Consider the following 27,950-nt stretch of genomic DNA (forward strand, 5'->3'; position numbering starts at 1 on the left):
AACCTATTCTGATACAATCTCAAATTACAATTATGAACCTGAAAATGAGCATAATATGGCTACTTTAAGTGTCATTTGGTAATTATTACCCTTTTAATGCTAAATTGGCTTTGTTTGAGAGGTTTGTGTCAACTTGACATTAAGCGAGACAATATATCCTGTCAATGTCTTTGTTATAACAACTTGACCTTAACCTAGACAACGTAACCTGTCATAAATATGTTATAGCAGGCTAATTATCAAACTTAAAGAAACTATTTAACTTTATGTGTTAACATTACATTAAACTGTCATTAAGTGGTTGGTTTTGACATTGGCTGTAATCAGACTATGGAGAGAGTTGTGCTTCAATAGTACGTGTGTGAACAGATTGACAATCTGTAAATATAAACCACATACCACAAATACAAAAAAGGATTTGTAAACTCCCAAAATAATTTGCAAATATAAAACAGATCTGCAAAATACACAAACAAGTTCCAATAAATAAAAAACATTTGTGAACATCTTCCTAACGTTTACAACTTCGAACAGGCATTAGTGAATCCAGTTTTTATCTGTGAATCAAAAAAAGGCATTTGTGGATCTCAATTCTACCTGTGTGTGTGGATCTGCATTTTACAAACAGAATTTTGAGGCAACCTTTTTGCCATCTGAACAAAAATCCACTTGTATCACTGCCATTTTCGATCGCCTGCTGATGACATCCATACTTTCTAATGTAGTTAGTTGTAATGTCAAATGCAGATACAAAGAAATATTCAATTTAAAAATGCATTGCTGCCAGTAGAAATGGTTCAGTGTCTGAGCAGTAAAGTTATTTACACATTGTGGTTTGACTGATCTGAGCTCAAAATAAATAAATAAATGTTTAATAAATGTGCAAATAATTGTCACAGTTTAAACATATTAAACATACTGAAGGACTTAAAAAATTAAGTAATATTTGGAGAGTGTGTATATGGGTAAACATACTCCAAACCATCAAGCAAGGTAAAGATGCTAGTGAGGGAAACATGGATGCAATTTAGGTAATTGTCTCCCAGGTGTGTTTGCATCAGTGGCTAATTACGAGTCAGACCTATGTGTCCCGTCGGTTACGACCCTCCAGTCTCCCTCTATACATACCATCATCTACAAGGCTAAAATACTTATGTATTATGCATTACCATCCTCTGCTGTCTGCAAAAATGTTTCACCCTGTGCTTGTGGCATTCATGTGCTGTCATAATTTGATAAATTAAAAAATAGTACAATACTATATTAAAATAATCATTTAAAAAATATATAATAAAGCATGAATTAAAAACATGTTAGACATACTGTTTGGTATTTGAGAAATTGTGTTGTGTTGTGAAATTGGTCTTTAGTTTAGGTCTGTTTTGTGTGGTCATTTAATAAAGAGATTAATGTGTGAGGTGCAGGGTTGTTGATGATGAAACATAAGGCAAAGCATAAGGCTCAGTGTGTGTGTGTGTGTGTGTGTGTGTGTGTGTGTGTGTGTGTGTGTGTGTGTGTGTGTGTGTGTCTCTGCAGGACATATTCAACGCTGTGATCAAACAGAACCCTTTCCTGGTTCACCAGCTGCCCTGCTTCTGGAACGTCCAGCTGTCTGACCACACCCGCTCTGAGAAATGCTACAAAGACGTGTCAGACCTCAAGGTGAAACCCTGCTGTTCCCAATATGCTTACACTCAGTCACCTTTTAGACATAAAAGACCTGACCTACATTATTCAAAAGTCTCAAGCCAACCACACACTCAAAGAGACACACATTTTGTTCTTCTTTAGGGCTCAATAATAAGCCAATGCAAGCAAAATGCCACATCGGGCTAGGAACTCACTTTCCTGATCAGGCAAGTGGTGAATAAGATTAAACACATTGGATCAAAATAAATTGGCGGAGCAACGTTTCGGTTAAAATTCTGTGGAAACTGCTATACATTAGCATTACAGTGCAAGCAATTTAGGTACCGTGAGTTATGTAAACAAACAACAAATGGTAAAGTGTGTCACCGCCAAAACTTTATGGTACATTCAAGTGCACCTGGTAAACTAATGGTGCTTTCAGGTGCACCTCGTAATCTCTCTTGTTGTAAAGTACCCTTCTGCCGTCTAAACGTGACTTTTTCTGTACCAGCACTGTGTGCAAGTTGTGAATACATTTTGTGTGCCTAGGACTTTTTCCCTTTTAACCATGGTATCGAAAGAGGTAGCCAATCAAGTATGTTTTTTTTTTTTATTTGATACTAGTATCAAAGTTTTAAAATTCTTTGACAACCTAATTATTATACATCAATGGGTCAATGGGAGTTTGGCCGTATTACACCTCAATGCTCCAACATTAATAATGTTCATAATACCTGTAGATGTTTATTAATGGCATTGTGTGGCATAGCTCATTTAATATCATTGCTCCAAGCATACTGTAATTAAGACTGCCTTTCAAATCAGTTGATATCAAAATATTAACAGCTAAGTAGTTACGGATGAATGATCCATGATGTTTTCAAATTGCCCGAGCAGATATGACACGTGTGAGCAAACCAACAAGCCAAGTCATGTAATTAATTGTTGTTGTAGTCAGTTTAAATGCAGAAAAATGTCTTGTAACGAAAAACGTAGTAATCATAGAGAAAAAAATCAATGCAAGTTACAGCACTGGATTACTAATATCAGTTTGTAGTTAAAAGTGTCAGTAAACTTGAATCCTTAACTTCTCACCGCAAGGGGGGTCGGTAGAGACCTGGGGAAAAGACTCTGGGCTAGAATGACAGTGGCTTAAATCCCAGAACCGGGTTTATGCTTTGGTGGAACGCAACTGGTTTAATTTCAATTCAATTCAATTTTATTTATAGTATCAAATCATAACAAGAGTTATCTTGAGACACTTTACAGATAGAGTAGGTCTAGACCACACTCTATAATTTATAAAGTCCCAACAATTCTAGTAATTCCCCCAAGAACAAGCATAGTGTGACAGTGGCGAGGAAAAACTCCCTTTTAGGAAGAAACCTCGGCCAGACCCAGGCTCTTGGTAGGCGGTGTCTGGCGGTGCCGGTTGGGGATGTGATGAACAATAATCATATGATGGCAATAATAGTCACAATAAAGATAATGGAACAGTAACTAGAAAATGGTAGTTGTAGTAGTTCATGTCATAGCAGGGCACTGCAGGGCGTTACAGTATGTAGCGTGGCACAGCAGGGCATGGCTGGACATAGCAGGTTTAGCAGCAGGGCACCGCGGATCGTAGCAGGGTGTAGTAAGCAGGACCACGGCGACAGCTGCAACCAAGATCTTGGTGCCATCCTAATCCAAGGAAATATGCTGGGGAAAAGAAACATAAGGACTCTGGGGAGTAAACTCCCCAGAGCTAGGTTACTAACAAGCATTTCTGGATCTCCTCACTCCCTAACTATATGCTTTATCAAAGAGGAGGGTTTTCAGTTTATTCTTAAATGTGGTGACAGTGTCTGCCCCCCGAACCCAGACTGGGAGCTGGTTCCACAGGAGAGGAGCCTGGTAGCTGAAGGCTCTGGCTCCCATCATACTTTTAGAGACTCTAGGAAACACAAGTAGCTCTGAATTCTGGGAGTGTAGTGCTCCTGATATGATGGTGCTAGACCATTTAGAGCTTTGTAGGTCAGTAGAAGGATTTTAAATTCAATCCTGGATTTTACAGGAAGCCAATGCAGAGAAGCTAATACAGGAGAAATATGATCTCTTTTCTTAGTTCTTGTCAGAACACGTGCTGCAGCATTCTGGATCAGCTGGAGAGTCCTAAGGGACTTATTTGAGCATCCTGATAGTAAGGAATTACAGTAGTCCAGCCTAGAAGTAACAAATGCATGGACTAGTTTTTCTGCATCGTTTTGAGACAGGATGTTCCTAATTTTGGCAATGTTACGAAGATGATAAAAGGCTGTTCTTGAGGTTTGTTTTAGATGGGTGTTAAAGGATATATCCTGATCAAAAATAACTCCTAGATTTCTGACAGTAGTGCTGGAGGCCAGGGCAATACTATCCAGGGTAGCTATATCTTTAGATATAAGATAGAAGTTTGGAGGTGTTTGGGGTCCAGCACAATAACTTGAGTTTTGTTTGAGTTTAACATCAGAAAATTGTACGTCATCCAGGATTTTATATCTTTAATGCATGCTTGAAGTTTAGCTAACTGACTGGTTTCGTCTGGCTTGATTGACAAGTATAACTGGGCGTCATCTGCATAACAGTGAAAGTTAATTGAGTGTTTCCTAATAATATTGCCTAGAGGAAGCATATATAAGGAGAATAGAATTGGTCCAAGCACTGAGCCTTGTGGAACGCCATGGCTAACTTTAGCGTATTTGGAGGATTTATCATAAATATTAACAAATTGAGATTGATCAGAGAAATAGGACTTAAAGCAGCTTAGTGCGATTCCTTTACACTGAAAAAATTGAATCATTAACTTTAATTAAATTTATTATGTCAACAGGTTCCACATATTTTTATTCGGTTAGTTAAAAGCAAAAATATTAAGGTCATTTAATTTAACTAACTTATGTTACAGTAACACAATGATTGTAAATCCAGCTAATTACAATGTTTTACTTCTGATCAACAAGAGATATTTAAGCTTAACCAAATTAAGTCAGTTATGTTATATTAACCTAAATAATATATGTAGTATATTATGTAGTAGTATAGGCTACATATTTTACATTTATCAATTAAGCATATATCTCATTTGTAGTCATTAAATAATACATTTAATTTCAGTTAATGAAAACATTAGGTTTTCATCTACTATAAGTTTTACTATTTACTTTGACATAATTCAAGTTTGTCAACAGGTTTCACACAAATGAATTTGGTACACCCAACATAGTTTTCTTATTTCCTTTATTCACCAACACAGCAATGATTCAGTAACATTTTGGTGCAATTCTGTACATTACAGTAACATTGTATACAATAAAGTAACATTTAAATGCATGTACACATTTGTAACATGGAATTACAGCTGCAAATCAATTGATTGATAGCAAATTAATAAATAATTCACACTTTTTAATAAATAACATACTTTTTACAATTTTCAAATTTGTTTACAACAAAATAATAGTCTCTCCATCTAACAGCCTTTCCACTGGAAACTTTATTTTAGATGTTAACACTTTAACAAACATCCACTCTCTGTTAAAGTAGTATTTCTTTAACGGGTATATGAAAGATGGTCTGATGATTGAACTTCCTTGCAGTTGTTTTTAATGCAGCTTAGTGTTAAAACATCCACAAAATATCCATAGTTATATATCAACCGTTTTTGCGCAGCATGGTCTCTCAATTCTACATCACTTCTCTAGTAGTGTCATTCAACTACCACTTTTCATGTGTGGTAAAAGTTTTTCAAAAGTTTGCAAAACAATTGGTTGTTTTCCTCAAGTGAAGTTTCTCTGCTCTATTTTCAAACAGGTAATAATTTTATTCAGTTTCGGCCCAAAATATTTCTCCTGTTCTATGGAACATTCAGCATCCACATCAGTGATTGTCTCATTCGTACAGTTAGTTCTTGAGCAGCTGTACCTTGGTTGAAAGTCTGCAAGCATCCATTTGAAGGAAGAGCTTTTGAAGTACTTCAAAGAAGGCTTTCAGTCTGTTAGGATAACTGAGGGCACATGCAGAGGCAAAGTCTCCCAAGTCGTGCAGAACTTCAACACCCTCAATCACAATTCCAACAACGGCTGGAGGAGTGGTGGTATCACCTCCCTTAACATTGATGCTGTAGATACCAAAGGTGACTTCTCAAGCTCCCTGTCAACAGCTGTAGCATCGGCTTCCTTTACAGAGGAGGAGAGGAGAAAAACAATTATATTAGAAAATGTTTTACCTACGCAATTCAGATTTCCTGTATATAATAATTTTAATAGCATCACCCAACAGTATGTGTATAAATAATAAGATGAAGTAATGCTGGGTGATTGTAACAAACTAGAGATCATTTTTATCATTTACATTTAATAAACACTGACTAAGCACTTTATTAGGTAGGGCAATCTAATGCAATCCAACAGCTCTGCTATAGATTCTCTTTAACTATACTTAGATATTTTCATCTTCATCGTTTTTGTTTACATTGTGTTCCTAATATTCTCATGTAGGTAGAAATAATACTAAAACATTTGTACATTAAAACTGTACACCGCCAACACCCACTACAACCTCACTAATTAACTGGAAGTAAAATTATCACCTTACTGTTAATGTTCGAAAAAAAAACTCTAGATGTACAAGTTTAAAACAATAATGCGTACACAAACCCACATCTCACATTTCTATAAACATGTTAATTGGATGACATCTCAAACAAGGTTACCACCACTTTGTAGATGTCCACATTTAACAGGGAAGGGAAAGAAAAAAACAGTAAAGAATCTTGTTTGTTTTAAATCTCTTTCACCTACGAAAACTGAAGTTTTTGTCCCTTACCTTCTCACAACACTCACTAATAGATAAACCCGAAAACCGGCCTCAATTGTTTGTGTGATCAGTGCTATATGTTAGTGCTAACTTTTTCTCATTCCAAATTTCAATACATTTGATCCCTAAACACAGCTACAGTGACTGATCTGTGTTTATATTCAGAGGTGGCTGCAAATATAAAATTATTTGAAAGAAGCACAAGAGTTGCTGTTCAGGCAACTATCAAAACCCAACTTTATAGCCTACTCTTAAGGGTGCATTCACAGATACTGTCTAGGCAGTCAGATTCACTAGTCAACATCAACTTATAATTCCATAATATTTTCTACCAACAGCTAAACATACCTGTGTCATTGGGGCCATAATGATCCTGATTTTCCTCCCTGCAGAGCCGCCTTTGTTCTTCAACACTTTCATGAGCTGCTCCGTGCGTTGGTCAAGTTGTGTAAGGAACTTTGAGAGAAGGGGAGTAGTAGTAGTAAGACAAATTCTGCCTCCATCTGAAAACATGTCCACAAACACAAATTATATTAATGGTACCTACTGCTAAAACAGTCAACATTCATTATTTTAGTAATAACTCATAAAAAGGTTTTTCTATGTTCTGCCATAACGTACCACATGCAAGCTCCGCAGTCCAGCTATAACACATCAATAAGGAGGGAGCTGACAAAGGCTATCCCAGCCAGGATCTGAAATTCAACATATTAACAGAAGCCATCAACTACTGAAATGCATTACTTGCATTTAAGAGAGCTCTATACCTTAAAATAATAAAAAAAAATCTATTCAGAACAAGATAATGAAGCTGTCATCTAATAAATGTTCCTAAAAATATGCAAAACCCGATTTTGCAGTAATTAGGTAGCTAGTTATGATCTTACCTTTTATGAGTAGGTCTTATCCAGACAGGAGCACAAATCATCAACGAAGCAATTGTTCAGGATCTGAAATGTTGCAACATAATGATTACTAAAAGAGACAAATAAATGTATAAAGATGTTAACAGATCAATTATTGGGGCACATTTTACATGGTTCTTAAAGCAACACTATACAACTTTTAGCTGCAGCTGTAGTTCCAATGAGACAACCTGTAGGGGGACCAAAACTGCTGGTAGCGCGAGCTGTAGTTCCAATGAGACAACCTGTAGGGGGACCGAAGCGGCTGGTAGCGTGAGCTGTAGTTCCAATGAGACAACCTGTAGGGGGACCGAAGTGGAGGGTAGCGCGAGCTGTACTTGACTTGACATGACACAGCCACAACATTCACTTCAGGCTCAGAGGCTAATGTTAGTAGCAGCATGCTGCTTGTGGTGTTGTGGCCTGCCGGATTACCTGTTCTAATAAACCGCGAAAGCGCCGCGGCCACACCACTGTGGAAGCGACCCCGAACGTCATTTTTCTGGTTGTTCACCCTTTCCCTCTGCTCCACTCGAGCTGACCTGCTACAGCTACATGCAGGCCTTTCTTTGTTTAAGAAAGCCACATGTTTCTTTGTCTCAGAAAGCAGTCAGGCTGTGGAGTTGCGATGTAGGCCGCAGTTGGACATGTGTCTCCTTTATTTCAGAGATAGTTTAATTCCCCTTTCTGTGGTCCCAACACCTGACAACGTCTTCACTGCTCTCCTGTCTGTGGTTCTTCTGCCTAGGTGATCCACTGGAATTCTCCCAAGAAGCTGCGAGTAAAGAACAAGCATGTGGAGTTTTTTCGGAATCTCTATCTTACGTTTCTGGAGTACGATGGCAACCTGCTGCGACGAGAGCTGTTTGGATGTCCCAGCGAGGCTGACCATAACAGTGAGAACGTAGGTGGAACTGCTTCTGTATTTCTAGTTGTGGTGTGAATTAAGTGCTGACAAAATGTGTGTTTAGTCGACTGCAGTAGGCACGGCTGTAATGGTTCGTGTATTCGTGAAGAACCGTCACAGTACAGGGGTCACCATCACGGTCATGTGGAACGAAGATCACAAGCATTCCACCCTTTGCTACAAATGTATCAGCAAATTCCGGTAGGGTACACGAGACATGTATGCGTGTATATTTTGAAAATGGCTGAACTTTCAATCCTTTCAGTTAACATCAGGGGGCTAAACGGGCCGATCAAACGAGCTAAATTCCTGGACTACTTAAGAAGAAAGAATATAGATGTAGCGCTTATACAAGAGTCATATTTACGTAAAAAAGAAATGTAAATCGCCTACAAAATAAATACTACAAGATTGCTGCTTCATCAAGTGACGACACCAAAACCAAGGGCTCCATTATGTTACTGTCACGGAAATGCGCACTCACCGTAGATAAAAGTAGTAAAGATCTATCAGGCAGGATATCTTATATATGTACCACGATAAGGAGTAGAAAAGTATCCTTTGTTTCTCTATATGCACCGTCTACATATGATGTAAGCTTTTTCCTGCGTCTAACCAATAAATTGCTCTCTCTCGCAATGAATATTCACTACTTATAGGGGGAGACATGAATGCAGTGCTAGATTTAAATCAGGATAGATCAGGGGGCAACCACACAAAGGCCCAAAAACACACATCAGACATGATTAGAGCAGTTGTGGAATCCCACCATCTTACAGATGTATGGAGAATGCACAACCCTACTAGCAAGGATTACACCTTCTTTTCCACACGTCACCTCACCCACTCCTGCATTGATTATATTTTGTGTTCTAGTGAGCTTAAGGCAATGTTCCACACAATAGCAATAGAACCAGCAATTCTGTCTGATCACAATGCACTGATAACCACATTCTGTTGTGATATGTTAGGAGAAAGATCTAGAAGGTGGCAATTCAATAATTCCCTTCTCCAGAACGCAGCGTTTTATGCAGCGTTTAGAGCCAAGCTGGCTGAGTTGACTATGACACACATACACCTACCTCCTGGAGAGTGTTCTTGATCTGGTCAACTGTTGTGAAGGGTATTTTCTTCAACAGGGAAAGAATTCTTTGGTCATCCACCACAGTTGTTTTCCGTGGTCTTCCGGGTCTTTTGGTGTTGCTGAGCTCACCGGTGCGTTCTTTCTTTTTAAGAATGTTCTAAACAGTTGATTTAGCCACACCTAATGTTTTTGCTATCTCTCTGATGGGTTTGTTTTGTTTTTTCAGCCTAATGATGGCTTGCTTCACTGCTAGTGACAGCTCTTTGGATCTCATATTGAGAGTTGACAGCAACAGATTCCAAATGCAAATAGCACACTTGAAATGAACTCTGGACCTTTTATCTGCTCCTTTTAAATGGGAGAATGAGGGAATAACACACACCTGGCCATGGAACAGCTGAGCAGCCAATTGTCCCATTACTTTTGGTCCCTTAAAAAGTGGGAGGCACATATACAAACTGTTGTAATTCCTACACCGTTCACCTGATTTGGATGTAAATACCCTCAAATTAAAGCTGAAAGTCTGCAGTTAAAGCACATCTTGTTCGTTTCATTTCAAATCCATTGTGGTGGTGTATAGAGCCAAAAAGATTAGAATTGTGTCGATGTCCCAATATTTATGGACATGACTGTATATCAATCAATACTCAGTTTCTGACCCAGCATTCATTTGGCAAGCAACTAAAGGATTTCTTAGAATTTTACATCTTCCTTTGTGGTCAATTTGAAGAGAAAAAGAGAGGCAAGGATTGCGGAGTTGGAAGAACGTTGTAAATCTCTAGAGCAGTCTCTAAAGACGTGTTTTTCTAAATCTACACATACTCTTTTAGTCACAAGTCGAACAGAGCTAAATTATTTGCTAAGAAGGAGAGCTGAATTTATAATGCACAGAGTGAGGCCAAATTATTATTTTAATGGTTGCAAACCAAGCAAATAGCTGGCTCTGAAATTAAAACAAAGTGAGTCCAGAGCTACTATCAACAGCATCCGCACAGACCGAGGTATCTCAACGAATTCTAAAGATATCAACGCCACTTACCAATCCTTTTATTCAAAGTTGTATGAGTCATCCTGCAATCCAGATCCGACAGTGCCAGGAGTTCCTAAAAGAGCTAAATCTGCCTCTTCTTGACCCAGAGGAGGCAAAAGAACTGGGTCAACCTATAACGTTAGAGGAACTTAAATCAGCATTAAAAACAGTTAAAAAAGGGAAAACGCAGGGGTTGGATGGAATTCCATCAGAACTTCTTCTACAGTACTTTGACATATTAGGACCTCTCATTTTACAAGCTTTAACCTCGGCCATAGAGATTGGTACTTTTCACCAACAAACCAACACTGCACTAATTTCTGTTGCTGGCAAAGATCTTACGGAGTGCTCAAACTACAGGCCCATCAGCCTCATTGGGACTGATATTAATGTAATCTCTATTCCAAAGTCTTGGCACTCCACTTAGAATGCTTTATTGAGAAGCTAGTCCCCCCCGACCAATCAGGTTTTATACCAAAGCGACACGCTGCAGACAATGTACGCAGATTATTTCTTGTAATAGAAGAAGCCAGAAACCTTCCAACAACGGCAGCAGTTCTATCAATGGACGCGGAAAAAGCTTTTGACCGCCTAGAGTGGAACTACTTGTGGCAAGTAATGGAGAGGCTTGGTTTAGGGGCCAAATTCATTGACATGGTGCATATTTTATATGCGAATCCCATGGCCATAGTCTCAATCAATGGCTTGCATTCTCAGCCATTTCCCATCGAGCCAGGCTCTCGACAGGGATGCCCGCTCTCCCCCATGCTATTTGCCATCTCTCTTGAACCGTTAGCCCAAGCCATAAGGCAAAATAAATGTCCAGATTAAATCCAATAGCAGCTCAATATCATTATTTGCAGATGATATTTTGTTGTACATCTCTGATCTTGAGGACTCTATTCCTCTATTGCGAATTTGGCTCAATCTCCGGCTATAAAATTCATTTGAATAAATCTAATCTTTTATTCAACAACAGGCATGTGACATCAGCTATTACTGGTAAATTACCCCAAAGCAGAATTACATATTTGGGCATCATCATACATGCATCACTACAGCGAGTGGCCCAGGACAACTATGAAACTATATTAAGTAATGTTCAAAGGGATCTGGCCAGGTGGACTGCGCTGCCGGCATCATTGCGGTCCAGGATTGCTGTTGTTAAAATGAACATAGTTCCCCGTGTGAATTTCTTAAGTTCAATGAACCTGACACAACCCATTATGTTACTGTCACGGAAATGCGCACTCACCGTAGATAAAAGTAGTAAAGATCTATCAGGCAGGATATCTTATATATGTACCACGATAAGGAGTAGAAAAGTAGCCTTTGTTTCTCTATATGCACCGTCTACATATGACGTAAGCTTTTTCCTGCGTCTAACCAATAAATTGCTCTCTCTCTCAATGAATATTCACTACTTATAGGGGGAGACATGAATGCAGTGCTAGATTTAAATCAGGATAGATCAGGGGGCAACCACACAAAGGCCCAAAAACACACATCATACATGATTAGAGGAATTGTGGAATCCCACCATCTTACAGATGTATGGAGAATGCACAACCCTACTAGCAAGGATTACACCTTCTTTTCCACACGTCACCTCACCCACTCCTGCATTGATTATATTTTGTGTTATCATTATTTGCAGATGATATTTTGTTGTACATCTCTGATCTTGAGGACTCTATTCCTCTATTGCGAATTTGGCTCAATCTCCGGCTATAAAATTAATTTGAATGACACCAGTGTGTTCCCCATCCCAAAAAACCCCAGTGTGTATCCAAAATTCTACACTGCCAACTTCTACTTATGAGAAATATACCAATATATTTTAAAACTACAACTCCCACTAGAGACGTGCCACAGAACCTGTTACAAAGCTAGTGTACTTGTCTGTCTGTACTGTCTGCCTTGAATGGGCTTCATTCCTTTTCAGATTGACGCTGGCCGACCGAGCAAACAGTACATGAGACAAATACATGAAACTGTATTTTATTATTATTGTTGTCTTTATTGTTTAAATCCTCAAATACAACGTTAGACAAAAACATCAATATTACGAATATTATGTATTTGTATCTTTCCTACCTGCCGAGCGGTAATTACTACATTACTTCCGGAGTATTCCGCTGATTTTTTTAAACGTTATTGCGGTGCATAACTTACTGGAACAAAACTGAGCAATGTGTTGTTGCTGGTGACAAAACCACTGATTAAATATGTACATTTAAGCGATACTGACGTTAAAGACCTGCTGATCACTGTCCGATTCTCTGATATGAATGCCTGCATTGCATTGTGGGATATGGGCTTTGCATGCGCCCCGCTCGGATCATATTGTAGTGTTCTGTCTTACAGCATACTGTAATATTTCACCGATAATGAGATCGAAATAATGTTATTAAAATAAAGAAATGAACACCATGATAACATCTAAATAAATATTGATGGATGTAGCGTTATGGTTTTTTTAAATATCAATAAACAACAAAGCAATCCAGCTTCCCTGGTAATAAGACCGAAATAATAACATTAAAAGAAATACCATGATAAGATCTGGTGAATACTGTGGCACTCATAAGTTTATGAACCCATGCTAAAGTTGACTAAAAAAAGGAATAAAAAAATCATCTTTTGGAAATTGATCTTAATGCCTTAATTTAAAAAATGAAGAAAAATCCAACCTTTAAGGACACCAATTTTCTTTGTGAATGAATAATGTATCGTAAATAAATAAAGGTTCTTCCTTAAAATACAGGGGGCATAAGTAAGTACACCCCTATTTTCAATTCCCATAGAGGCAGTCAGATTTTTATTTTTAAAGACGTTATTTCATGGATCCAGGATACTATGCATCCTGATAAAGTTCCCTTGGCCTTTGGAATTAAAATAGCCCCATATCATCACATACCCTTCACCATACCTAGAGACGGGCATGGGGTACTTTCCATAAAATCATCTCTCAATGCAAATCAAACCAACTATTAGGTTAACTGAAATAAAACCATGCCAATCTCTAGGTATGGTGAAGGGCACTGTAAATGTTGATTAAAACAATGGTTATTGGGCTAAAAATACCAATAATAGCAAAGCTGTATACAGCTTCTCTACTGCAGACCGATTGGCAGAAAGAATCATGCTTGTGATCACGAAAGATGCTTCCCATGAAATACATTAGTTTAAAAAACATGCTGACCATCACGAAAAAAACGAGATAAACGTGTCCATGTATACGAATCAATAGATTAAATTACGTGAACATTTCTTGAACTGCTGTGAGACTGGGTTGAACATAACAGCCTCACACACACAATATCTTTGTCTTAGTCTTTCTTGGATACTAAGAAAATATACAAAGTCAGGTCATTAACTTACTTTCCGTCATGTCTTTCAATCTAGCTAAACTCTATGAAGAAAAACAATAAGTTTACAGACATTAGGTTAGGCTATAGGCTAGCGCTACACTATATGGTTATTTAACGTTACTCACCCTCTTAATTTTGACGTAACTTGATATGCACAATTTGAAACCTTTCTCCCGGTTGCTGGGAGTTGCAGGTGAAAGTGCGTCGACAACAGTCCAAAACGGCGGAAACCGGCATACCTACACCATGGATGTATAATAATGATAACATGCAATCACTGGCACAAACCCGGAGTTAGCAGACTACGCATAAGCCCATGTGCATCACTTTTTTAGTGTCCCCTCGAAACTGTTTCCATTGTGTTGTAAGCTTCTTACAGCAATAATCTAAACGAGTGGTGATAAAAGCATGGATTAAAATTTCAAAATCATGTCGAGATAGAACCGGTTTTACTTTGGCTAGTTGCCTCAGCTGGAAGAAGCTGGTCTTCACCTGCACTAATCTGCGCATCAAGTTTTAAACGACTGTCCAACTTGACTCCCAGGTTTGTAACCACAGGGCTAATGTCTCGGGTTAGACAACCCATGTCAACAGGAACCGCAGCAGCTGAGTCACTAGGAGCAAATAACACAAACTCAGTTTTGCTCTCATTTAAATACAAAAGATTCACAGCCATCCATGCTTTCACTTCATTCAGACACTCTGAAAGAGTTTTTGACTGCCTTAGCGGTACATATATTTGGCAGTCGTCAGCATAGAAATGGAACGAAACATTGTGACTTCTGAGGATTGACCCAAGAGGCAGCAGGTACATTGAAAAAAGTAGCGGCCCAAGGACAGACCCTTGAGGTCCTCCACACGACAGAGGAGCCATAGAGGACACAGCATCACCAACCTGAACTGAAAACTTCTGCCTTCTAAATAGGACTTAATCCATGGCCAATCCCTTAATGCCCACCCAGTTCTCCAGTCGAAACAATAAAATTTGGTGGTCGACTGTATCGAACGCAGCCGTAAGGTCCAATAGCAGCACAGCAACAGTATCACCAGAGTCTGAAGCCAGAAAAATGTCGTTGAAAACCCTCAGCAGAGCTGTCTCAGTGCTGTGGGCTGACTTAAACCCAGACTGGAAAATTTCAGTTATACAATTGTCATTTAAAAATGTGCTCAGCTGCAAATAAACAACTTTCTCCATAATCTTGGAAAGCAAAGGGAGCTTAGAGAGAGGCCGATAATTTGAGAGTTCAAGTCGGTCCAGACCAGGTTTCTTTAACAAGGGTTAAAAAGTAAGTCTGTTGACACGACAGTCCGTTCACAGACAAAAGCACTTTTTATTCTCAAGTCTGCTCACACACACTTCCAACATATATACACAGCTTCACTGAGCGCCTTTGGTCACCCGGCTTTTCTGGCGCTGTTTCAAAACTCCTCACAGTTCGGCAAACAGTTTAATAGTAATCAAAATCACCAGCCAGTGTTGCTGTCTGTCTGGTGTGTGCCAGACATCCCAGGTTCCAGCACAATTCTGCATTTGAAGAGTAGAATTAGTCAATGAGCACCAGCTGTGTCAATTAACTTACCTGGTACTGCTTATGAGCCATCTCCACACCTATCTCCCCTGCTGCTGAATACAAACCATGCCCACATCCACAAATAGGCTACCTCTGCTGAACTGCAAAGCTGCATTCATAATCATTCAACAAGTGGTTAATGTGGACCGGAACGAACCGGAACCTTCGATTAATAAGTAAATTCATCTAGACATGCATCAGTGTTTAATTTGCGCACCGCTGGATAGTCCATGAAGGAGTTCACGTCTGTAATAACAGCAGGACAGTCTATTGTCTGTGCTTAGTTTACATGTCTGTAATAACAGCTGGAGAGTTGAGTTCCTGTGCTTAGTTCACATATCTGTCATAACAGCTGGACAGTCAAATTAGGCTTGGGCGATCGCTAATATTTTCAAATCGTCAAATCCATTTGTGGTTACTCAAGATTGCTGACAGGCAATCTGATCACCAGTCTGACAGGCTACAACACGTAATTGGACATAACATATTATGGATACGTGGAGCGGCTTTCACTTTCATCAATGAAACTGGCTGTCCTGCTTCCTGCCTGGCTGACGTGTTGATACCGTCTTGCTTCGGTAGCTCGATGCAGTTATTTTTGTCATATTCTTCATTACAGCGGCTAATTATCAACGTAACATTTAAACATAACTTTACACTAGATCACTCAAGCACTTACAGCAATCTCCTTTTAGCGAATTTCTCGCTATTCCCATAGTTGTTTACACACTATTAGCTCTGTTAGCTACTTTAGTTTAGCAGTTAGCAGTGGCTTCTCTGTCTCACTCTCCGGCTCTCTGTTGATCTGTTTGTTAAATGTAAAGCTTTTCCTCTGCCTCCTTATGTAATAACTATAGCTTCCGTGTCATGTTGGAGGCGAAGCTCTGAACCAGGGAAACTAGACCATTACTAGACCCAGTAACGTTAATTGGTGCAGGCTGACCTAATGTAGCTTCCTTCCCTGGCAGCAGCCGGGAAGTCTGGGTGACTGTCCGAAAGAAGCACAGCCTATCAGGTGTCAAATCCATGGAAAAGAGACGGAAAACTGCTTTGTAATTAACGTTAGGGTTTAAAATTCACTCGTCATTCGTGCTGATTAACGGGGCTCAGTGGGTGGACTTACCGCTCCACCAGAAAATAAACAGTAGGGCGCAGATTCTAGATATTTTAGTTCTGATAGTAAGTTAGTTAATATCGCTTTAATATGCGTAGGGAAAACTAAACGCCAATCACTGCAAGCCTAAGTCAAATGTCTGTGCTTAGTTCACACGTCTGTTATTACAGCAGGACAGTTAAGTGTCTGTTATCTAAACTGCTAAAGTCAGTTGAACAGGTGAAGTGTTGGTAGGCACCTGTGTTTTTCATCAGATAATGATAAGATATATCAGATGTGATATCAGTTTGAGTATAATGACAAAAATTATTGGTTTTGCGTGACTAGATTACAGGAAATGTTTAATATAATCTGAAAGGATATTTGACACAGGAATAAGACTAAATAAAACTTACCTGACAAAATTCAGAGAGAAAACATTTTGACTAAAAGTATTGACAAAAGGTTGACTAACGTAATAACTTCATTGACTAAAACTGGACTGAAACGTTTTGATACCGCTCAGTACATGTCCTGCATTCAAATTTTTACTTAAAGTGAAAGAGAGGCATTATATCAGCACAATGTACTAAAATTTACTTAACGTCTGCTCAAGGTGGAGCTTTCAACTCTAATAAATTGCTGGATAGTTTAATAAATAATATTATATATATAAAATATTACATATTTTTCTATTTTGTGCGTAAAATCTGAATCTGCAACGTAACCAGTAACATTTCTCTGTCAGGTAGTAGTACAATGTTTTCTTCTGAAGTAGAATTACACAGTCAGTAGTATACAGTTGGATTGCTTTGTGGGCCTTCTGTAAGTGTAAATGCCTGATGAGGGGTCCATTGTCAGGAATGGACGATGGAGAGGCGTGAACCGTTCGACGTGCAGCGCAGAACAGGTGGAAACACTTTGACTGTAGATTTGGTTGGCCCACATGTTGTATAACCTGGTTCGTTTGAACCTTATTGAGGTCTTGACACACCCTGTAAGTGCCCAGCTTACTGTATAGACTCTCTGTTGCTGATTTATCATTCAGACATCCTCAGCTTCTAACCTACTGTAGGTCACCGTGGGGAGTTGGGTTTTAACAGGACCAGCCACTATGGGGCCATAGAATTATTTAAGTGTCAGCTCTGTTAGTTCAGTCAGTTAATCACATTATAATTTGCCATCATTGTATGCAAGAGCCCTTTTTGCCAACACTCAATTGTAATGTGTTCTTAACTCAGGAAATAGTTTGCTCACTCTATTTTTAAGAGCTTGAGCAGAGATTTAAATCCCATTAAAGTGATAAGTAGACTAATGAAGTCACTGAGGGATAGGCTCCAGCAGCACATTGCAGACAGGGCTCCTCCAGGGCCACAGTGCCACTGCAGTCCAGTCACTCACTGCCACTTTCTAATAACACTGTTCAAAGCAGAGCGATGCCACACCAAGTCCTCTGCTGACAGCCCTTCAGCCACTTCTCTCTGCTGTTAAAATGCAAAATGATTGTGCTTGTTGAGCTTCAGAATTGTGTGAGTGTTCAGCTCATCTTCACTTGAATTATTGAACAAGTTACATAGACCTAAGGACAGTATGCTGAAATTCATTCATACTTGTGATGTGTCACACATCACGTTTAAAAAATAAAATAATAATATAATTTATACTTCATTAATCCCGCAAGGGGAAATTACAGTGTTTTCACTCTGTTGTTATTACACACATTACACATAGGCCTGAATTACACACACATACTCAGTACCTATACATGCACTAATGGAGAGATGTCAGAGTGAGGGGGCTGCCCATGGACTGGCGCCCCGAGCAGTTGGGGGTTCGGTGCCTTAGTCCACCACCATACTTTGGTCCGTATGGGGACTTGAATCAGCAACCCTCCGGTTCCCAACACACCTCCCTACTGACTGAGCTACTGCCACCCCTACAGTTTACAGTATATGAACACACTGTGCAAAAGGCTTTAGGTTTGTGTTCAGCAAATCTTGCATCCCTGTTTGTGTGTGGCAAAAGAAAATTGACAAGAAGTAATCATGGAGAATTAATTGGAAAACTGCATTTTATTCACATTAAATTGTAACCGCTTGGTGCTAAATGGACTTATGTAGAGGCCTGGATTTGTGGTACGCAGCGGCAGACTGGGACACAGAAAAGCCCACAAAACTTAATCCACGCTGCTCTAGCATAACCACCCCAAAGATTCAGTACACATGTAGACATGGACACTAGGGTGCATCAACACAATTGTTGAATTTTGATATGGCTGGGTGCTAAAAGTGTTCCAATATATGTAGAAACAACACATGCAAAATATTTTTCCAGTACATGATGATTTAGGGGTGCCACCGCACATCTGTTTTTGTTGGATAAAGTGGTTAACAGTGCTCAATGGTCGCCATGGAGATCTGAGGTAAACAATACTACAGCTCAAGAAAACTGAGGTGATCTTTCTGTTTGAGGTGATCTTTCTGTGTTGGGTATGTATTATTACATATTACTATCATATCTGTAGTTGTGTCTTTGTATACTTATTTATCATAAGTCATTTAAGTCATATTTATAGGTATTAGCTCATTACATCTAGCTAACGTTAGCTAGCAACAATTTGCTAACCACAGTTAGCTATCTATGTTAGGTAAGCTATTAAGCTTAACATCAACAGCATTCTAGAGTGGACAATGTCATATTCAGAGTATAGATGTCTCATGTTTATTGAGAGTAGCATTGTAGTTGTTACAGTAAATTAACATTTTAAATACAAGTATATTTGCAAGCACAGCTAGCTACTCTGGTAGTGATGTAACGGTAAGTTATGATGAAGTTAGACTACGTACAGCTAAAATTTGAGGCTTATGCAAGAATGGTTTATCATAATTGAGTGATATTAAGTATAGTAAGATATGATTTTAAACACTTGAGCTTGTATCCTTTTCATTCTCAGGCACTGCACAACATAACCCACCCCAGGATCCAGCTCTCCTAAGATGCTGCCCTCACCAACTAGTCCCTGCCAGACTAGCAGTCGCAGCCTGGTCTTTGGTCTGGGCCCCAGCATCACCAGTGAGGATGGCATCATCACCGGCGCCAAACTGCCAACTGGTCGTCAGATCTTACGCTGCATGCTTGCCAAGAAACCTGGTGCAAATGGAGCGTTGTCGCAGTTCGAGGCAGCCAAGGTTGTCCTGGACGGGTGCGGCCATTTTACAAGAAAGCCAACATCCCAATGGTGAGCGACAAGTGTGCGTGCCACAAGATGCTAGACTTAGTCAATGCTAACAACAAGCTGCGGAAAATCTCCCAGGCCGAGCGCTCCAGTGAGACTACAGCGAAACAATTGGAGAAAATGGAGTGCAGACTTGATGCCACATTTACGTTGTGGCCTCCAAATGTTGAAAAGCTGATTGATAACCCAGAAGACCTAGCTTTCTTGGCCAGCATGAAGACTGACAGAGTGGCCACATTTGGTGTATTGGACAAAAAGCTGCAGCTCAAGGTGAAGCTCAAGGTGAAGCGGCGAGGCAGTCCCACTGTGAAAAGGAGCTGGAGGAGATGACGGCAATGTCCAGCTTGGAGTCGGAGAGTGATGAGGAATCAGAGGAGGATACTAACACAGTCTATCCACCATCTGAGGGCGAACCATCCCACAAGCATAAGAAGACTGGAACAAAAGTCTTCATTCCACATGACATCCTTAGCCGACCAAGTTTAGTTAGTGTCAGCTCTTACCATTAGGCCCTGTTAGTTGCCAGTGAGTTAGCCACTAGAGAGGGTTTGTTCTTTTAAGTGTGTCAGTATCGCCCCTTGTGTTTAACAATAAAGTCAATTAAACTTTATATGTGTGTCCGACATCCATCACTGCTGCACAAAATTCAGGGTAAGGCCACGTGAACATGTCCCATTGACCTCCATTCATTTTGTCTATAGGACAAATGAATGGAGAATCTTGAAAGTTGAATTCTGAGAAATGCCCAAGTTGCCCAAAGGGCAAACAAACAACTTTTACTTTGATAACCCTATAGAACATGTTACTGTATAAAAGTTCACTGTACTCAACATTTCCAGGTCAACCTTTTGGCAATTAGACTAAAAACACTGAAGTTTTCCAGTGAAAAACAGCAGTATCAGTCGTTTATTTAAATGCCTAAGTAAGATGCAGGTTTGTATTTAACTGACAAAGACCTCTAGTGGCAATATCAGGAGCTAAGGCTGAAGTAGTATGATATTGTTATACACCCTGAAAACCTCGTAGGGAGAAGTTTGTGGGCCCACACAGACTAAAAGGAATAAACGTCCACGCTAAATGGAAGGGGGACAAAATTTTATCTAGGCTACTGGCGTACAACCACATTGCGCATTGTAAAGTTAATTTATGAATGAAATAGACATATTTACATGCCTGAGGGCAATTTCTGGGAGGTTTTTGAATCACTTACAATCCAGTAATTGTCTCCATTTGCTGAAAGCCGGACCTACCTGCCGAAAAATCATTTTGTGACTGCGGGAAAAATCGGACCCTGGCAGAGGCATTAATAAAAACTATATAAAAATAGCGTTCTTTTCACTGTAAGTCTCGTTTGCTGTTACAGGTCATTTATGATTATCAGATGAAAAAGTTAAACATTAGTCACTTTAATGACTTGTATGTGCATGCTTTCTCATCACTGCATGTTAATTACCCTACCAGGGTAGGCTTTGGTTCAGCAGGTAGAGCAGGTCGTCCATTAATCGCAGGATCAGTGGTTCGATCACTGGCCCCTCCTAACTACATGTCAAAGTGTTCATAAGCAAAACCTAACATAAGTATGTGTGGGAAATGTTTCTTTTTTTAAATGGATTTTGGGGGGATTTAATTCCTGCACCACAAAGGAGACAAAGCAAGTGGCGTTTGTGTTGTTTCCTACTAATTTCTTCCCTCTCCTCTCTGCCTGCAGCTTCAGAAGACTCTGTCAGAGCTGGATGAAGATGATCCTTGCTACGAGTTCCGTCGAGAACGATTCACCGTCCACCGAACGCACCTCTACTTCCTCCACTATGAGTATGAGCCCAGCTCTGACAACACTGACGTTACACTAGTTGCCCAGCTCTCTATGGACAGGTACTCTTCTACACCCACAGTAACAAAGCTCAGTCTGCTTAAAAGGTAGTCTGTTAAAAATTATTATAGTATTAACACTCCACTGCACGTAAATAGTGAACTTCTGAGAGACCCTTTGTAGTGGCAAAATCAAATCTTGTATTAAATCCCCTTCTGTCAGCAGTAAGCACAGTTAGCCTTGACTCTCTTTATTTCCAATTCTTTAGTTAAGTTTGCAGTCACGTACCCACAGAATACACATCACCGCGTTGCGTTTTGTGAATTTATTAGCAAACTTTCCTGTACAACCATGCAAGTGTTCTATTTTCATCCAAACATTTCCCCGAGATTCTCTCAGACATAAATCCACATTGAAAACGTACAACCTGCTGTTCCAACTTTCCGACCTTTGTTACATTACTTATTCGTTACAAACTTTACATTACTTTTACGGTCAAGAAAATATTTTGCCCCGCCGCTACTGCTGATCCCCAACAACTCGTTTTCTCTAGCAAACAAAAGGCACCTGCGCCGTAGCTCAAACATAGAACTAGAATAAATCAGATCTACGCTCATAGTTGAATACAGTGTACGTCAACATAAAATAACTATAATAATATAGAAACTTAAACATTAGCAAATACAAAAAACTCTAAAGGACTCTCAGTTAGCTTTGGCTCTTACACCCTTGTTCTGCAACAGTGGTGCTTACAGTATATGTGATAGAGGGCACTCCAGGGTTCCAGAAGTAAAAGATCCATATAGTTTCTACATAGATAATGTTAAGTGAATGGAAATTAGAGCACTTCCAGCCTAGATCAACATGAAACTCTCCTGGTTAAATCTGCTAAACTGTGTGCGTTATATCAGGTTCTTGATAAAACATCAAAGGTATAAGCATGTGTAGATTAAACTGAAGTAGAGAATGCACCTACGACTCCCAAGGAGCCTTTTGGTAAAAAAAAAACCACACAACAATTAAGTCACTTTTGGATTCTGTAGTTTACGAAATTTGTTTATGGGTATTGTCATATTTAGAGCTCAAAACAGAAAGAAAAACATGATTACTTAGAAAAATACTTTAATTTACTTTAAAATCTAAGTAATACTTTTTTTTACAACTGATGATGTCCATACCATAAACCACTTCAATTATCCAGAAGACTCCTGTGTTTCTATGTTGAGGAACACTGAGGAAATCATCGAAGGAAAACTGGGAAACAGGTGAGTGTGATTGCAGATTCTCCCGCCTTGCTTCGTCACCAGGCAACCAGACAGGATGCGTTCAGGAACTCCCAGAAAACACAGACTCACAGGTGAAAAGCAGAAACTGGGGCAGAAAATGAACTAGGAAGCAGAATTCATGACAGTACCCCCCCCCTCCGACGGACGCCACCGGGCGGACCACCTGGAGCTCCAGGATGGAGGCGGTAAAAGTCATGAAGGAGGTCCTCATCAAGAATCTGACGCCGAGGAATCCAGCATCTCTCCTCAGGACCATAGCCCTCCCAGTCCACCAGGTACTGGAATCCCCGAACACACCTTCTGGAGTCCATAATGCAACGTACAGTGTAGACAGGACCACCTCCAATCACCCGAGGAGGAGGAGGCAACAAGGGACTGAGGAGAACAGGTTTAATGCAGGAGACATGGAAAGCAGGATGGACCTTGAGAGTTTTAGGAATCTTCAGGCGGACCACAGCAGAATTGATGATTTTATCCACCACGAAGGGGCCAATGAACTTGGGAGACAGTTTCTTTGACTCTGTCCGTAAAGGAAGGTCTCGGGTTGCCAACCAGACCTTATCCCCAACAGCATAAGTGGGCGCTGGAACACGGCGACGGTTGGCTTGGAGCTGATACCGGTCAGAAACTCTCAGAAGGGCCTCCCTGGCACGATGCCATGTCCGGTGGCAACGACGAATGTGAGCTTGGACGGAGGGAACTGAGAGGTCCTTTTCCTGGGATGGGAACAGAGGCGGCTGGTAACCGTACAGACATTTGGTGGAAGTAGGAAGTGTGTTATGGGCATACTCTACCCATGGCAGCTGAGATGACCAGGAGGTGGGAGTGGAAGAGACCAGGCAGCGAAGCGTTGACCAGGCAGCGAAGCGTTGACTTCTGGTTGGCTCTCTCGGCTTGACCATTAGATTGGGGGTGGAATCCAGATTTGAGACTGACCGTGGCTCCAATGGCCAAGCAAAAGGCCTTCCAGACAGCCGAGGTGAACGGAGGATCACGGTCGGAAACAATGTCACAGGGTAGACCGTGGATTCTAAAAACCTCCTTGACAAGGATGTCGGCTGTCTCAGTGGCAGAGGGAAGCTTCGAAAGGGGCAGAAAGTGAGCAAACTTGCTGAATCTGTCCACAACAGTCAGAATAACCGTGTTCCCCTCAGAAGAGGGCAAACTGGTAACAAAGTCCAGGGCCAGATGCGACCATGGTCGCCGGGGAATGGGCAGGGGGTGAAGCAGTCCAGAGCTGGGTCGATTGGATCCCTCATTCTGCGCACAGACAGGACAGGCAGCAACAAAACTTCGGGCCTCCTCTCCCATGGCAGGCCACCAAAACCGTCTACGAAGTAATGCCATAGTCAGAGCCACACCTGGGTGGCAAGTCATCTTGTTGGCGTGTGCCCACTGGAGCACAGCAGAGCAGACTGACTCAGGCACAAACAAATGACCGGGCGGCCTGTTTCCTGGATCCGGCTGCGTCCGAAGGGCTGTCATAACCTGGTCTCAGATCTGGTACCGTTCTCCTCCATCTTAGAAAACATCCGGGACAGAGCGTCCGCCTTGCCATTCTTCGAGCCTGGTCGAAAGGTAAAAGAAATGTTAAAACGTCCAAAAAACAACGCCCACCTGGCTTGACGGGAGTTGAGACGCTGGCGGATTGCACATATGCAAGATTCTTGTGGTCCGTCCAAACAACAAACGGATGAACAGCCCCCTCCAGCCAGTGGCGCCATTCCTCCAAGGCGAGCAGCTCCCGGTTCCCCACATCATAGTTCCTTTCTGCTGGAGAAAGATGATGAGAATAGAAAGCACAGGGGTGAAGTTTATTATCAGAGGAACTACACTGGGACAAAATGGCTCCAACCCCAACATCTGAAGCATCAACCTCCACAACAATTTGATAAGAGGTATCAGGCTGAGCGAGGATGGGAGCGTTAGTGAAACGCTGCTTTAGATCCATGAACGCCTTGTCCGCCTCAGGAGTCCAGCAAAACGCTCTGTTGCTTGAAGTCAAAGCAGTTAACGGAGCAGCCACCCCGACTGTAGTCACGGATGAATCGCCGGTAGAAGTTGGCAAATCCCAGAAATCTCTGGAGTTGCAACCGAGTACCGGGCTGAGGCCAATCAATCACCGCCCTAACCTTCTCCTGATCCATCTTCACTTGACCCTCAGAGATGATGTACCCGAGGAAGGAAGTGGTATGGGCGTGAAAATCACATTTCTCAGCCTTAACGAAAAGGTTGTTCTCCAGTAGTCGTTGTAGGACTTGTTTAACATGCTGGACATGGCTGGAAAGATCCTTGGAGAAAACAAGAATATCATCCAGGTTAACAAACACAAACTGAACGATCATATCTCTCAGAACATCGTTTACCATACTTTGGAATACAGCTGGAGCATTGGTGAGTCCAAAAGGCATGACCAAATACTCAAAATGACCCATGGGTGTATTGAATCCCGTGAGCCATTCGTCCCCCTCTTTGATCCGGAAGAGATGATATGCATTGCGTAAGTCGAGCTTAGTGAACACAATTGAACCCTGCAGAGAATCAAAAGCAGAATTCATCAAAGGCAGAGGATACTTGTTCTTGATGGTGATATCATTTAACCCACGATAGTCAATACAAGGCCGAAGGGATCCGTCTTTCTTACCAACAAAGAAGAACCCCACTCCCAGGGGTGATGAGGAGGGACGAATGAGGCCAGCAGCAAGAGAATCCTTCAAGTTGGTCTCCATAGCCTCGCGTTCAAGTCGAGAGATGCTGTAGAGTCGCCCCTTAGGGTAAGTAGCTCCAGGGATCAGGTCTATGGCACAGTCATACGGTCTGTGAGGGGGAAGGGAAAGTGCCTCTTGCTTGCTGAAGACCTCACCAAGACCGTGATAAACTTCAGGAACTTGGGACAAATCCGGGAGGGCATGGTTGGATACCTGACTGGAAACAGAATGGGAACAAGCAGACTTAAGGCAATTAGCATGGCAATCAATACTCCATTTGGTTATCCTTCCTGTCACCCAATCAAATGTGGGGTTGTGTTCTCTCAACCAGGGATAACCCAGAACCAGTGGGGCACGAGGTGAGGGCAAAATGAAAAAAGACATGATCTCCCAAGTGGTTACCAGACAACAGCATCTTAACTGGTTCAGTCCTCATGGTTATGCGTGCAAGAAGTCTGCCATTAAGAGTGGTAGCTTCAATGGCCTCCGGGAGTTGTTCCTTGGAGAGCCCCAGCTGTTCCACCAGGTCGGCATCCATAAAACTGTCATCTGCCCCTGAATCGACCAAAGCATTAATCTCTACAGACAGGTTAGTGTTTATGAGTGTGACAGGAAAACTGTGTCTGACTGGATTCTTGGGGGACTGAGGTTGGCTCGCTAAGAGGCCTCCCACACTTAGCGAGCCTAGGAGTTTAACGGGCGCTGTGGACATGAGGAGACATAATGGCCCATTTTACCGCAGTAAAGACAGATGTTGGACTCACGTGTACGCTGGCGCTCCTCCACAGACAACCCGTGACGTCCCACCTGCATGGGTTCCGGATCAGATGACTGACACTCTCCTTGAATCTCGTGGGATGTCGAACGGCCGGTGAAATTCTGTCTGTCTCCGGACCTGGATGGCAACAGAACCGGTGAATGGTAGGCAGATCCACCTCGTTTCTCCCTCCTTCTCTCCCGGCATCGGTTATCCACCCGAATGGACAATGCCACCAGTTCGTCAAGGTCCTTAGGCACGGGATAAGAAATTAGTTCATCCTTGAGTTGTTCAGATAATCCCTGATGAAAAGCAGCCTGTAATGACTCCTCATTCCACCCACTTTCCACTGCCAATATTCCTGAATTCAGTAACAAACTCTGCTACGCTGCGGGCTCCCTGGTGGAGTGAATACAGTCTCTTAGATGCGTCCTTACCTCGGACGGGGTGGTCAAAAAGCTTCCTCATCTCAGCCGTGAATCTCTGGTACGAAAACATGCAGGGATCCTGTCTCTCCCATAGGGCAGAAGCCCACTCCAGAGCCTTCCCACGCAGCAGTCCCATCACAAAGGCTATCCTAGCCTTGTCTGTGGTGTAGGAATTGGGCTGCAAGTCAAAAACCAGTCCACACTGCATGAGGAATGAACCACATTTTCCCAAATCTCCTTCTTACTTATCTGGTGTTGGTATTTTGGGCTCACAGAACGAAACAGCTCCAGGAATAGCAGACGTGGATAGAGAAACAGGTGGTGGATTATCTGCAGAAACCCCAAGCTGAGCCTTCATTTCCATCAGAGAGTCAGACAGGTTACTCACAGATGATGCCATCTCCTTAAGCATCATGCTGTGCTGCCCCAACATATTTTCCTGTTGGGTAATGGCATGGTGAACAGAGTCCAGGTCCGCTGGGTTCATCTTGGCCGGATCGTTCTGTCACGTTTCACTAGGACAGAACCCAAAAGCAGACAAGGACAAGGTAAGTAGAATGAAAAAAAGGTAAGTATTTATTTGGTTTTGGTACGTGGAAGCAGGGGAGTCCAGCTGGTGAGGCAGTGGGTGGAATTGAGTCGACGGATTAATGCAGATCCAGTAATAATGGTGAAGCAGACGGCCAGACGGAGATGGAGAGAGTCTTCCAGGTCACAAAACTGCAGACAGAGGAACAGGCAGATTAGCAATGGCAAAACGTCACAAAACAGCAGAACAAACTTCTCAAACTTTCTAACTGATACTCTAGCAAACATACTGGTGAGGCTAACGATCCAGCAGGGAATGGATGTCAGTTCACGACTTAAATGGTGGAGAGGTGATGATCAGGACCAGGTGTGCAGATTGCAGATGAGAAACAGGTGAGTGTGATTGCAGATTCTCCTGCCTTGCTTCGTCGCCAGGCAACCAGACAGGATGCGTTCAGGAACTCCCAGAAAACACAGACTCACAGGTGAAAAGCAGAAACTGAGGCAGAAAATGAACTAGTAAGCAGAATTCATGACAGCAGCCTAATGTAACGCATTTGAGCACACACACACACACACACACACACACACACACAAACACACACACACACACACACACACACACACACACACACACACAGGAGAGTCGGGACTTTTCCCGGTGGGCCGGTCTGATAATAGTTATACATTGCAAGTTGTTAGCAACACTATCCAGCGGCCTGGCGCCACTGCCTGCTGGTCAAACTGTGCAGCCTCTGCTCAACGGGGC

At 41.5% G+C, this 27,950-nt stretch overlaps 1 protein-coding gene and 3 long non-coding RNA genes across 5 annotated transcripts in view; 1 reads left to right on the forward strand and 3 right to left on the reverse strand.

Moving 5' to 3' along the window:
• Window positions 1-27,950, forward strand: part of large1 (LARGE xylosyl- and glucuronyltransferase 1) — a 217,193-nt gene that overhangs the window by 157,832 nt on the left and 31,411 nt on the right. The window contains exons 9-11 of the mRNA XM_031316902.2: window positions 1,537-1,662; window positions 8,119-8,274; window positions 21,373-21,536. Of these exons, the coding sequence (XP_031172762.1) occupies window positions 1,537-1,662; window positions 8,119-8,274; window positions 21,373-21,536 (446 nt within the window). The remainder of the gene's footprint in view (window positions 1-1,536; window positions 1,663-8,118; window positions 8,275-21,372; window positions 21,537-27,950) is intronic.
• On the reverse strand, window positions 368-20,524 carry LOC118493992. Its single transcript, XR_004896049.1, has 3 exons — window positions 20,142-20,524; window positions 10,009-10,015; window positions 368-378 (listed from the first exon to the last, which is right to left on the reverse strand). It is a non-coding gene; the product is annotated as an uncharacterized LOC118493992 (long non-coding RNA).
• Window positions 5,119-7,517, reverse strand: LOC116062254. Of its 2 annotated transcripts, none has more exons than XR_004107902.2 (4): window positions 7,353-7,517; window positions 7,087-7,160; window positions 6,814-6,968; window positions 5,119-5,799 (listed from the first exon to the last, which is right to left on the reverse strand). It is a non-coding gene; the product is annotated as an uncharacterized LOC116062254 (long non-coding RNA). The 2 variants fall into 2 exon arrangements; XR_004107901.2 differs by having other exon boundaries at window positions 5,119-5,825.
• Window positions 27,207-27,681, reverse strand: LOC116062261. The gene is made up of 2 exons (XR_004107908.2): window positions 27,472-27,681; window positions 27,207-27,373 (listed from the first exon to the last, which is right to left on the reverse strand). It is a non-coding gene; the product is annotated as an uncharacterized LOC116062261 (long non-coding RNA).

This window comes from Sander lucioperca, chromosome 20 (genome assembly GCF_008315115.2).
Source record: "Sander lucioperca isolate FBNREF2018 chromosome 20, SLUC_FBN_1.2, whole genome shotgun sequence".
Lineage (NCBI taxonomy): Eukaryota > Metazoa > Chordata > Actinopteri > Perciformes > Percidae > Sander > Sander lucioperca.